General features: G+C 32.8%; 1 protein-coding gene across 1 annotated transcript; it reads left to right on the forward strand.

Annotated features, from left to right (window-relative positions):
• Positions 1-1403: 1403 nt before the first annotated feature.
• Positions 1404-10069, forward strand: LOC143223931 (alkyldihydroxyacetonephosphate synthase, peroxisomal-like). The gene is made up of 4 exons (XM_076452404.1): positions 1404-1411; positions 4298-4388; positions 7995-8115; positions 9673-10069. Exons 1-4 carry the CDS (start codon positions 1404-1406, stop codon positions 9780-9782), a joined length of 330 nt encoding a protein of 109 aa, XP_076308519.1. The 3' UTR covers positions 9783-10069.
• The last annotated feature ends 3373 nt before the right edge of the window (positions 10070-13442 follow it).

Below are 13442 nucleotides of genomic sequence, written 5' to 3' on the forward strand. Positions count from 1 at the left end.
TATACTTGCACTGAATAAGAACTGAGAGAAGTGAGTTACACTATATGAAAATTTACAATAAATGAAATACTCAATATCTGTGGCAGGATTAGAGTAAATCAATCTTTGAGCCCTTTTTCTAGCTGCGGCATGGCGGCTCATACAAAGGCTATGATTTGTTATCAAGTACAAATATTTGGCTCATAGGTCCGTCATCTCATTAGATAACTAGCAATAAGAAAAATATAGTATAACATACCTAAAGTAATTATTATTGTATTTTGATAAATAAAAAACAAATCATTTTTTCATGTTTTTATATATAAAAGGCTTTAACAGATAAATTGAACTAAAGTCTTTATTTTCAGTAAGAAATTACTTTTGATAAATTAACTTATTTAAGTTTCTTTCTTATCTTTGACTTTACCCAGTCAAGAAAAATATTTAACCCGAGTTCTTTTGAAAATCTAATGAAGAAGAATATGTGAATTTCAAATTTTATTTCCTCAATTTTTATTGGTTAGTTCTGCCATAGTTGCGACGTCAAAATGATCGGAAATTTCCTCCTTCAGGATACTGTTGTACTGACCTTATTCTGCTAGGTTGGTGGTGTTTTATAGATTGTTACCATACGGTAAAAGGTAAATAGATACAAATATTAACTTTTTTAATCAATGAATAAATGCTAAAGTGTTTTCGCATTTATATTACAAAGCGCTGACCTTATAAATTACGGAAAATATGATCATGGTACAAGGAAGATATTATAAGCAATAAGCAAACCGATGCATCAAAACAATTATATTCTTTCATTAAAATAAATTAGACAGTTCTACGTTTGTTATGAGTGTTTTCGGAGTTATACATTGCGGAATTTGGAAACTATATTTAAAGTTTCCTCTTTTTGTAGGATGATCGTGTTTTTATTCATTCAGAAGTTAAATAATGTATTTTAATTTTAATGTAAGATATCTGTATATTATTCATATCTAACACTAGTTAGAGGGATAAACAAATTTGTCTTACAATTCCTGTAGCGAAGAATTTTTATATCAAATACAAATTTTATAAACTTCCTATTTTTTTTAGTTCGTTATGTGCAATGGTGGCGTTAAAATTAAGTTGGCGTTTTGTTTTAACTTGCGAAATCATATCTATCCATTATTACATTTACTTACAATTTAATTTATCCATTTAGTTTGTTCATTGTTAGAGATAAATCAAATTTATAATGAATAACTGTTAAATAAAATATGAAATTTTTGTAACAATATAGGTAAATATGAAAAAACCAACATACATTATGGTGAAATGCGCCAAATCTCAGATTTTAACATAAAACCTTAGGCTTCTATAGTCGCAGTGGACAGAGTCGGAGTATCTTATTTTGCAGCTTCACGAAACAAACAATAGTTCAGCTCGACATGACCAGGTAATTAAGGTTCTTCAATCGTGATCTGAGGGTCGCTGGTTCGAATCCAAGTCACACAAAACATGCTCGCCCTTTGGTTGTGGGTGCATTATATTGTGACGGTCATTCTCACTATTCGTTGGTAAAAGAGTAGCCCAAGAATTGACGGTGGGTGGTGATCACTAGCTGCCTTCCCTCTAATTTTACACTGCTAAATTAGGGACGGCTAGTGCAGATAGCCCTTGAGTAGCTTTGCGCGAAATTCAAAAACAAGCAAACAAACACAGATATGACTCATGTCACGACAAGCGACATCTATCTATACATACGTTTTATTATTTAGCAATGCAGAACCATGAAGACAGACTTATGGTTGGAACTATACATCACAGTCTTTCCCAAGAAATGATGTTATAACACAGAAGTTAAATGACAGAGAAAATGAACGTACTCTCTCACCCAAAAATGGATTAAACACCTGTTAACTATACCCCTCCACATATGCACTACACATCTGGCAATTATTTCTTACACATTTCTTCAACAGTTGAAAGAAATGGGTTATTGTTTTTACGTTTGTACTTGTTGATGTTTTATCTGAGCTGTTATACAATAAAATCATCTCTGATATCTATTTTGATAATATATATATACATAAATTTTTACACCTTTCCTATATTTGGACTTGGATAAAGTGTTTGGGTAACGATTTCCAGAATCAACCGTTTCGTTGTTTTCACTCGACAGTTTCTTCTTTGTTTTTGCTTGGGTAAGCACAATCTGAGATTCGTTCGTCAGTTTTTTATTTTGTTTATACGAGCAAAAGTTATAAATTGCTCGTCTGTTTCTTTTCTGTTTTGGTTTCTTTAGCACAGGTTAAGTTAAAGTTAATTAGTCAGTTTTTTTTTTGTGGTTTTGTTTACATGAGCACAAGTTAGGACTAAGCCGTGAGTTTCCTTTTCTTTTTTTTCTTTATTAAGACTAATTTGTTAAATTTTTTGTTTTTATTTACCTGAACAGAATTTAAAAACAGCTTGTCAACTTCCTTATTTATCTGAGCATAAGTTAAGAACAGTAAGTTTAACCTGGCTGCGTGATATTTCTTCTAGGCACCACATAAAGGAGTTAATTTTTTTTAAAAATATATATAACTTTTAGTTCTGATTAGTAATTGCAGAAGGCGCTAAATGTGTTTCTCATTTGGGTCTCATTCTTTACAATTTCGACTAAGCACACACTTCCTCGTGTTTGTATTATAATTTATCTCGGATGAGTATCGTATATATAATTACTTATTACGATTTCTACTAGCCAGAAAGTTTAATTTTAATATAGAAGTTAATTGAACCTATTGATACTATTATGTCAAAATGTTGGACAATTTGTTACAGGTGCTTACCAGAGTATGATAATTATGTATATTAGTCAACACAGAGTGGAATAAGTCGCGTGAAACTGGAATAAATATTAACTGTTCAAATGTTCCAGATATCATGCATGCACATTGCTTATCACCAAACAGTAGCATGTTTCTTTTACAAAAAAGAAATCAAAACTAAAGAACAAGCACCTGTAGTACATTAGACATTTCAGATCGAGTTTCACTGATATGTGAAATATTCGACAATAATTATGTTCTTTAATAGCTAATTCGACAATTTAAACCTCCAGTATAGTAAGACTATTCAGTGAATACTAGATTCAACTCTAAATTCTAAAAGGTATTCTATTCTTCTTTCTCGAAAGATATTAAATCGATCAACGTTTTCTTGATTTGTATATCTTGCAAAGTTATACGAAAACTACTCATATCTGACCGCATACTGAACTATGACGTCCACTCTTATAACGCACCAATACTCTATAGTGAGGAGAGCGATTTTCTTATTTACGATAACGGGACACGAACGTTCAGCTGTATAGTCTATCAATGTAACCACTGAGCCAATCCTGGTTCTTTATTTTCACATCGAGTTTTCTTTTCATTATTAAAAACTGTCTTTCTCTGCAGACAGGAAGTTGTGAAGTGAAATGGATGGGGATACAAAGATTTTCAGTTTGTACGCGACCTTTCACTGGAACCAGGTGATGAGGTTTGGTAATAATCTTATATTTCATTTGTTAAATTTCTAAGATATTTGATGAAACTTAGCCATATAAATGAAACTAAAATAACATGTCTTGTCGTAATCTTTATAGGGTTAATTTCGTTTTTAAATATCAAACTAAAGTTCTTACTGCTAATATAAACATTATAACTCTTTTTCTCTCATGAGTTTTTTAAACTTAAATTAACCTTACATAATCATTCTTTATTTATTATTTGCAAACCAGTATATACAACCGACTGGTGTTCATTTGTACAACTGACAAACGTACGGCCTGACATGGCTTTTATTTCTTCAGTTTCAAGGTACCAGAGGAAAGATATGAGTATGAATATTTTACAGTGCAGGTCTATTGAATGCGTTCGTTTTGCGTCTGCTTTACGTAGTAAAAATTGCAGTTGCTGATCACCTTCAACAGACCTAAGCCCAACGGGTATAGAATTCTATTCAAAAGATAATAAACTCTCAATTCTAATTAGTTATTCGTCCAAACTCGATCAACTGTGGTAGTTTATCTGAGTTTCTCTACCATATTTTCATCGAAATTTATTCAGCGCAGTTTATTACAACAACTGCTGATGTCAAAACACTCACAGACAGACAAATAGCTCAGTTTATTTCTGAAATACTAAGTTATTAGAAACGATTCACATTCAGTCACAGAATTGTTAAGATTTTATGTTCAGCTGAGGAGATTCAGTTTAAAAACAATATAGACTAGAAAAAAGAAAAAAACGAAATATTAACATTTGAAGATTCCTATAAAAATTATTTGTTCTTTATTTACTATGTTTTAAAGGTACCCACTGGGAAACAAAAAGTTACCATTATTCCAGCTGTGTGCGGAAACTGTTCTTGGAGCGTCCAAAGAATATTTCTGCAAATCCTGCGTAAGAATCCAACTGTAATCTGAAATGTATACTTAAGTAATATTTTTTAAATTAATAAAACTATGTACTTGAAAATCATTGTTTGCAAACATTTACAGGTTTTAATAGAAGAGTTTGATTTGGTTTAAATGTTTATATATGTATGTATATCAATATATATTGTAGAGTTACTTAGGTATTTTTGTTTAAATTCATGGCTAAGACATAAAGTAAAATATTAAACGAATTCTGCTTGAGACAGTATTAAAAAGGTAGAGTTTAAAGACAGAGTACCATACCTAAACATCTATTTATTAATGACATGATATGCTTAGCATGTCAATATATTTACAACTTAATACATCGAGATATTCCACGATATGTTATACTGAGTGGACACGCAGAATATTGATCGCGTCAAGTTCAGTTGTTATTCAGGAATAGAACAAATACACTACATGGCCAAAAGTATGTGTATTCGGCTATTACAGCCACACTCATTGCTTACAGGTAGATAAGATCAAGCATACAGCCATGCAATCTCCATATGAAAACCTTGGCAGTAGAATGGGTCGTACTAAAGAACTCAGAGATTTTCAACGTGGCACTGTCATTGGATGCCACCTTTCCAACAGTCAGTTTGTTAAATTTCTGCCTTGTTAGAGCAGCCCCGTGAACAGTAAGTGCTGTTATTGTGAAGTAAAAAAGTCTAGTAGTAACAATAGCTCAGTCATGAAGCCACACAAGCTCACAGAACGGGACCGCCGAGTGCTGAAGCTTGTAGTGCGTAAAAATCGTCTATTTACAGTTGAAACATTCACTACCGAGTTCCAAACTACCTCTGGAAGCAACGCCAGCACAAGAATTATTCGTCGGGAGCTTCATGAAACGGGTTTCCATGGCTGAGCAGCCGCACACAAGCCTAAGATCACCAGGCACAATGCCTGGAGTGGTGTGAAGCACCCCGCCAATTGGACTCTGGGGCAGTGGAAACGCGTTCTCTGGAGTAATGAATCACGTTTCACTATCTAGGAGTCTGACGGACGAATCTGGGTTTGGTGAACGCTACCTGCCTGAATGTAATAAGTTTTGTGGAGAATGAATAATGGTCTGGGGCTGTTTTTCATGGTTTGGGCTAGACTCTTTTGTTCTAGTGAAGGGAAATCTTAATGCTACAGCATACAACGACATTTTAGAGAATTGTGTGCTTCCAACTTTGTGGCAACAATTTGGGAAGGCCCTTGTTTGTTTCAGCATGACATTGCCCCCGTGCGCAAAGCGTGGTTCATAAAGACATAGTTTGCTGAGATTAGTGTGGAAGAACTTGACTGGCCTGCATAGATCCCTGATCTCAGCCCCATCGAACACCTTTGGGGTGAACTTGAACGCTGACTGCGAGCCAAACCTTCTCCCCTGATATCAGTTCCTGACCTCACTAATGCACTTGTGTCTAAATAGGAGCGAATTCCCGCAGCTTTGTTCCAAAATCCAGTGACAAGCTTTCGCAGAAGAGTGGAGGATGTTATAGCAACAAAGGGGATCAAACTCCATATTGATGCCCATGGTTCTGGAATGAGATATTCAACAAACACATGTGGGTGTGATGGTCGGATGTCCATATACTTTCGGCCATGTAGCGTAATTCTAGAATATTAAAAAAAATCTGTGTGAACTTCACAAGATGAGTTCTATGAAATATGTAGGCAGACTGGAGTAGTAAACAGTCATACAGGCAGGGATACTGGAGGGGAAGGAAAGTTGAAGGCACTGGACGAAGAGCCTGTGTGTTTTTTTTCTTAAAGCAAGGACACATCAGGCCATCTGCTGGGTCTAGTGGACAAAGTGTGTTGTTTTTTGTTAGATCAAAGTCACATCGGACTAACTGTTGTGTCCACAGGACAAGGTGTGCGTTTGCTTTTCTTGCAAACAAAGCCACATCAGGTTATCTGCCATTTCCACTGAGATTATCGTTTGCGTAAGTGTGTGTTTTTCATAGAATAAAACTACGTCAGGCTATTTGCTTTGTCCATTGGACAAAGTGTACGTGTTTTTCTTAGAGCAAAGCCACATCGGGCTTAATTAACTTAGTACTGCATAACAGCACATTCAGTATTAATTACCTAGTTTGTTATTGAATGAATAAAGTTTAAGATTACATATAGAAATAGAAAATAGCAAAAAAGGAGATCGATGATAAATATTTTTAAATATATAAAAGCAAATTTCATACAAGTATTTCGTGTTTGCGATTTTTAAAATTAAACATTACATCTTAAAATGATTCAGAGTCAAAATTATACAATGTTAATGGAGGATAATTATGACATTTTCTTCTACCTAGTAAAATAGGTAATTTCAGTGAAGACAAAAAATTCCTCAGCAAAATACAGATTTAATATGTTCTTTGATTTACAACTCCTTCTGCAGCAAACTAATTTCGCCGCAATACACGGCTCAAATGTACTGTTTGGGAAGGCAGTTGACATCCAGTATACTGTTTTGGGAGGCAGTTAACCTCTAGTATACTGTTTGGGAATGCGGTAAGCCTCTAATAATGACAATGATTGACTTTATATCTGAACCTCAAATATCAGAGATATTTGGACTATTTTTCTTTTCATGTTTTTTGGAAATTTGGTGTGTGATCCTATTTAACGAGGAAATCGATAGTATAAGATGAAAGCTATTGAAATTAATGAGTTTCTTTTTCTTCATATTGTAAGTAATGAGCTTTCAAAAGTGAACTTAAACGTTAGTGTTCTGAAAGATTAAACTTTAAATGGTTGTCCAGTAATACTTCGCTTCACCCCCCATAAGAATTCATTTGTTATGGTTTAATCTATTTCATTGCTCAGGATACACATCTGTGATTACGTCTATCACCCTGTATATTTTAAACAAGCGGAATCGAATTTAACGCACTGCTTAACCTTGTGTTCAAAATGTTAAAATGATGCACAGGGTTAATTTCAGAATTTTTCAACATGTGCTTTTATTTATCACTAGAACGTCTTTATCATATTTGATATGAAACATTTCACTCACACTGGATATTTGTGGTTAGCTGATTATCTCACCATCTAGTTGTGTGTAATAATGATGGAAAAAGTTAGTCCAGAAAACTTTCCTTTGAGTGAACTTTTACATTTATTCTATCAATACAACATAGTAGCATAAATGTTACTTATTTTACCCATATCTATAAAAACATCTGTGTATACCCAGTACTCAGCTGAGGAAATGTACTCTATATTTATATTTAGTGGGTCAAGGACGATCAAATTCTAACACATCTAACTTTCCAGTAGATCAAAACAAGTGTTTTAAAGATAACAAAATATGGTTTTGCTAACCGTTACCAAACTTCAACAGTATTTGTATTAAAATGGTGAAGTGTGGGATAAAATCGTAGTTAATATTAGAAAGTTTTACATAAAATATAAATTGGAAGTTTCAAAGCAGTTTCAGATTACATCGTTTATAGTAAACTCATGCTATAATGTTTTGATTATCCAATACTTCATTACTGGTAGCGTAAGTTTAATTAAAAAAGAATGTGTTATATCAGAAGTCTTCAGACATTAAGAATCAGTTGTAGTATTTACATAAGCTAAATTGTCTCCGTAGGCAGAAATTAAAAATGAAGTTCTGCCAACTCCATTAACAAATAAGGATTTCCTTGAAGACCTCAAGACTGTTAATATTTCCTATACCGATGACCCACAGGACAGGCTATTTAGGTCACATGGTGAGTGACAATATTCTAGTTTTTAGTCTAAATTTAATAATTAACCGTTCACAAGAACACGTTATTATGAACTTATATTTAGAAAATTTCTCTGAAAGAAAGCATAATTTGATGTTCGGATTCTTACAAACTCCTGCATTAAAAAATCAGGCAAATGAAAACAACATGAAGAACCTAAAAATTCTGGAATGATGAATGATTTTTAAAATGTACAGTGATACATAAATACTTGCATATTAGGCTAAATCAACCCGATTGTTATGTTATTCTCATTTTTGTGATAAATACGAGATAGGGTTTGAAAATGTATATGTCTTATGCACAAGATTCCACTGCGTAAACAGTATCGTAGCAACCTATTTTACAATGAAATATTTAATTCAATATTTAGTATTTTTTAAACATCGCGAATGTGCAATTGGAGCCACTTAAATTAAGCGCCTACTCAATGAAATATACATCACAAGTTAAAACACAGACTGAAACGTGGCAGTACTACAGTATAATTATTTTTTTTATCGAAATCAACACTGATTTCAGCGAAGGAGTTTGAGTCAACTAAGGCTTACAAGCTATTTACAATAAATCAAATGTCCGCCTGTACTTCGTGCTTAATAATTAATGAAGTGAAATATGAAAGTTGGGTATTCTTGGTGCAACAGTGGCAGACCTTCCAGATAAGTAAGTTTGAAAAAACTTAGGGTAAAAAAAGATGCACTTGTGTTAGTTTATTTCTTATCAAGTTCGTGTCACTTGTTGTGAAGATTGTTTTACGTAGATTATTTATGCTGGTTTACATCCGACATCATGTCGGTGTTGACAGTAATTCAACAATGACAACTTTTTTATCTAGAAAAACTTTAGCTAAATGTGTATTTTTCTCATTCTTTAAATATCTTACCTGACCACTTCATTTTCCTAAAGACTAGTATTATGGCCTTACCATAAAACAAATCTCATTATACCAGTTTAAAAAAACAACCGTTGATATTAACGTTTTATGAAATTGTATGTTACGTGAAAATCATAGGGTATGGTATCTGTTCTTAAAATCTGGCAAAGATGGAAGCTTATTCAAGTGAACTTAATACATTGTTAGTAGCAAGTTAGTATTTTTTCAAGGTAGTTTGACAGTTATCTTTGGAAATAAGCCAAATGCATAGAACGACTCCTTGCTCATATCAAATACAAATATAGCTTATGACCGGTAACCTTTAGAAAATTAAAACGTTCGTTGATACAAAAAACAATGAACTGGACAAAAAGTTACAAATAGAACAGTTGATTTAACTGCATTAATTTATACATATATTTAATTTATTACAGTCAGTGTTATATTTAGACTAGGTTGTTCTTCGATAGTAACTACAGCTTTAGAACACAAATAATTCCCCCCTTTAATTAATGAATTTTGTGAAACAGCTGTTGCATCATGATGTTAAAACAAAAATATGTTATTCGCAATAAAAATGCACGAAAAGATAAATATTATGTGATTATTGTATGTATAGCAGGATTCTAGTTCTGAAACTTGATCTTTTTAACCCGTATTTTCAGGTCAGACAATGCGTGAAATCTTTATGTTAAGAGAAGGATTGTTCAGCAGAATTCCAGATCTTGTTATGTGGCCAAGTAAGTTTAGTAAACAAGTTATTTTTTCTAGTTAGAGATAATTGTCTGTTTATTGCAGAAAAGGAACGTGTTGTAACGTTTAAACAGATAACATTGAGGAAAAGATGTATTTAGCAGATAACTTAAGTAATCTAGTTGTGTAACAGACTGAGATAGTTGCTTCAACAGATAGTGGCACTACAATTTTTTCATGAAAATGATACGTTACCTTCATAACATTTTTATCTTTAGTATTTCTTGTGATCTTTTACATGTGTAAGAAGTTGTATCACCGGAACTCCCTTCTCCTCATAAATTTTATAAGTATACCACACTTAAATGTGTCCCAAGATATTCAATAAATAGTTAAAATGGAAATTTAATTTTTTTGCTAATCACTTTTTCTAAATATTAACTTCAAGATCTAAAATCAAATATACTGTTCTAACGGTTCTTTTGTTCGCGATATTTTTTTAGATTATTCTTTTAGTGTCAGAATGCAAAGTTCAGTCCATTTACTGATAACTAAATCGTTTTATTTCTTCGACTAAAAGTTCTACAAGTTACCTTAACCAATGTTCTCTAATAAGCCTAATACACTAAACACTACTACAACAATTTCATTCAGTTACTAATTGGGCCTAGCATGGCCTAGCGCGTTAAGGCGTGCGCTTCGTAATCTGAGGGTTGCGGTTTCGCGCCCGAGTCGCGCCAAACATGCTCGCCCTCCCAGCCGTGGGGGCGTTATAATGTGACGGTCAATCCCACTTTTCGTTGGTAAAAGAGTAGCCCAAGAGTTGGCGGTGGGTGGTGATGACTAGCTGCCTTCCCTCTTGTCTCACACCACTAAATTAGGGATGGCTAGCACAGATAGCCCTCGAGTAGCTTTGTGCGAAATTCCAAAAAAACCAAACCAGTTACTAATTCTCTATCAAGTATTATTATTTTCTGTAACTTCGTCGAAACAAAACTCGGTAATTGCACTGCTGAACCAACTAACAAATTTAATAAAGTAATTTCCCACTATCAAACTCAAGGTAACAGAACAGTAAGCTTGAGGGTTTAAAACGTTAACATTCAGGGTTCAATACCCACAGTAGGCACAAAGCATATAGTACAATGAGTATCTTTTTTTGTTGAACAGAAAGAAAATCAGTAGACTCGGTAATAAACTGATTCAAATAATTTCCTAAGCCTTCAAAGACGTTCTATTTACTTAGTCACGTCCATTACACTATGTCAAACCTCCTATAGGATAAATAATAATACAGTAATTTAGATTAAAGATTTAGCCAACAACAGTACATCCATTGCAGCTTTGATCAATTGCTGAGTGAAAACAAAGTACTACTAGGTGACTGTAAAATACCTTGTTCAAGTTGTTCCCTTAATCAACAAGAGATCGTTTGGTCTATTAAGGCCATTGTATTCATTCAATTAAAATAAACGCTAAAAACTGAATACCAGCACCAATTAATTAAATATTTACCAAGCTTTTCCTCAAACATCCTTAAATTAACTGCATTTTCTACGTCTGAAAGCAGCTAGTTCCAGAGGCCAACCACTTGTTAGAAATATATAGCTGTGTTTGCTGAAGATGATTTCTACCATGCAAAAATTTCCATTTATGTCCTCTAGTCTCAACGTTAAATAAGGAAAAAAATATGATACATATAATATCAGTTTCCTCAAAGATTAAATATTTTAAACACATCAAACAGGTTTTCCTTGACTTTTTTTTCCAAGAAAAAACAAGTTCAGACATTTTAATGTGTTTTCACACAATAACGGTTTTATTTCACGTATCTTTCTAGTAGCTATCTCTCTCTGAACCACTTCCAACGACTGAATGTCTGTTTTAAGGTAAAAAGCTCAAGACTGGAAAAAGTGCTCCAAATGTGTCGTAATCAATGACTGCTACTATGACATTACGATTTATTTAGACTTGTATTCAATATTTCGATACATCCAACATACAATCCCATTTACTCTGGCTCTAGCAACAGCACGAGGCTTTGACGTCTTAAAGAGTAAACAGCAAGTGCACGATAAAGGTTGTTCCACAAAAATTATTCTCATGTATTGATGTTGCGATCACCCTTATTCACTATCTTACATTTATTATAACTAATATCATTTGCCCTTCATTCACTTAAGTCGCCAATTAATTCCAAAGTTACAGTCAAAACTTCAATGTTATTAGTAAGTTTATATAATGTATTGACTATTCCTTCATCTGTATTACTTATGGAAATAAAAATGAACCAGGTCGAAAACACTGAGCATGCTGCTTTCTCTCATTCAGTTATTTTAGTATTCAATGGGACAAACTATTTCCCTCCCTAACAGAGATAACTTCATTAAGAAACCTTTTATGCGTTACCGTGTTAAATTCTCTCTGAAAAAATCTAACTACACATTTGTGCCTTCATTTAGATAAGCAGAGACACTTCAAAGAAAGTTAAAATATTAATAAAACAAAAGCTTCTCTTAATGAAACTATGGTGGTTTTGGAACAAAATATTAATCTTTGTTAAATAAGTTTTTTTTTAAAGTACCTTATATCATACTTTCTAAACGTCTTCCCACAACTGATGTAAGACCAATAGGTCCATAATTATTGGGATAATTTTTGTCAAATTCCTTGAAAAGAGGAGTGATATTATCTGACTTCTAATCTTCTGATACTTGCTCACTATTTTAACGGACATATTAAAGTTATTATCTCTTAACAGTTTTTCTCACTTATTGTAATTTTAATTTATTGTAATTTTAATGGATCTTTTGTTGAAAGTAACATAAGAGATATATATGTTTATAACTCACATTCATTGATGATGTCACTTAAGGTATTAATATTTTCATTAACAGCTTCACATGATGACGTAGTTCAAGTTGTTAAGATGGCAAATAAATATAATGTTGTTGTTATTCCATTTGGAGGTGAGTGAAAATATTTTGTTTGATTTGTTATTTAATACAATCTTGCTTGGGTTTTATTAATATAAATTTTTATTTTCATACAACTGTTTGTTTTAATTTAAAAATACTTCTGGTTTCATACTTTTATCTAAGCTTTAAGAATGTGCTGTTCAGTGTAATATGTTATGAGATTAAACTTCCAGAACGATATATGGCGGACAGCTGTTTGTGTAAGTAATACGAAATGTTTTCATTAGGTGGCACTAGTGTTTTAGGAGCTTTGGAGTGCCCTGAAGAAGAAAGGAGAATGATTGTTTCCTTGGATACCACTCAAATGGTAAAAATAAAACCAGTCTTTTTTTTTTTCATGTTGGAAAAAACGTTTCTTTTGCTTTATATTTGGTGTTAAATGTTACTTAGAAAAAAACACTATATCAACAGAGAAGCTATTGTAATACCAAACAAATTGTGAACAAGTGGGCAAAAACCATCATAAATTACCTGTAATATCACCCTGCCTTATCGTTGTGACAGACGTTAAGTCAAATTGTTTGTTTTTGTACTTATGAAAAAATCAAAGTTGTTAACTAAAACCATAATGTATAAACAATTAGTTAATACAAGTGAAACACGTATACACACAGGTTTTTAAGATGTATAACATCAACTGTTTCTTTATCGATAATCCAATCAGTCTAGAACTAAAATAACAACAACAGACATTTAGCAGAAAGTCTGTTAACTGTTTAAAAGCTTTTATTATGCAGATCAGATTAGACAGAATTCTTTTCCCC

This window comes from Tachypleus tridentatus, chromosome 8 (genome assembly GCF_004210375.1).
Source record: "Tachypleus tridentatus isolate NWPU-2018 chromosome 8, ASM421037v1, whole genome shotgun sequence".
In the NCBI taxonomy this organism is placed as follows: Eukaryota; Metazoa; Arthropoda; class Merostomata; order Xiphosura; family Limulidae; genus Tachypleus; species Tachypleus tridentatus.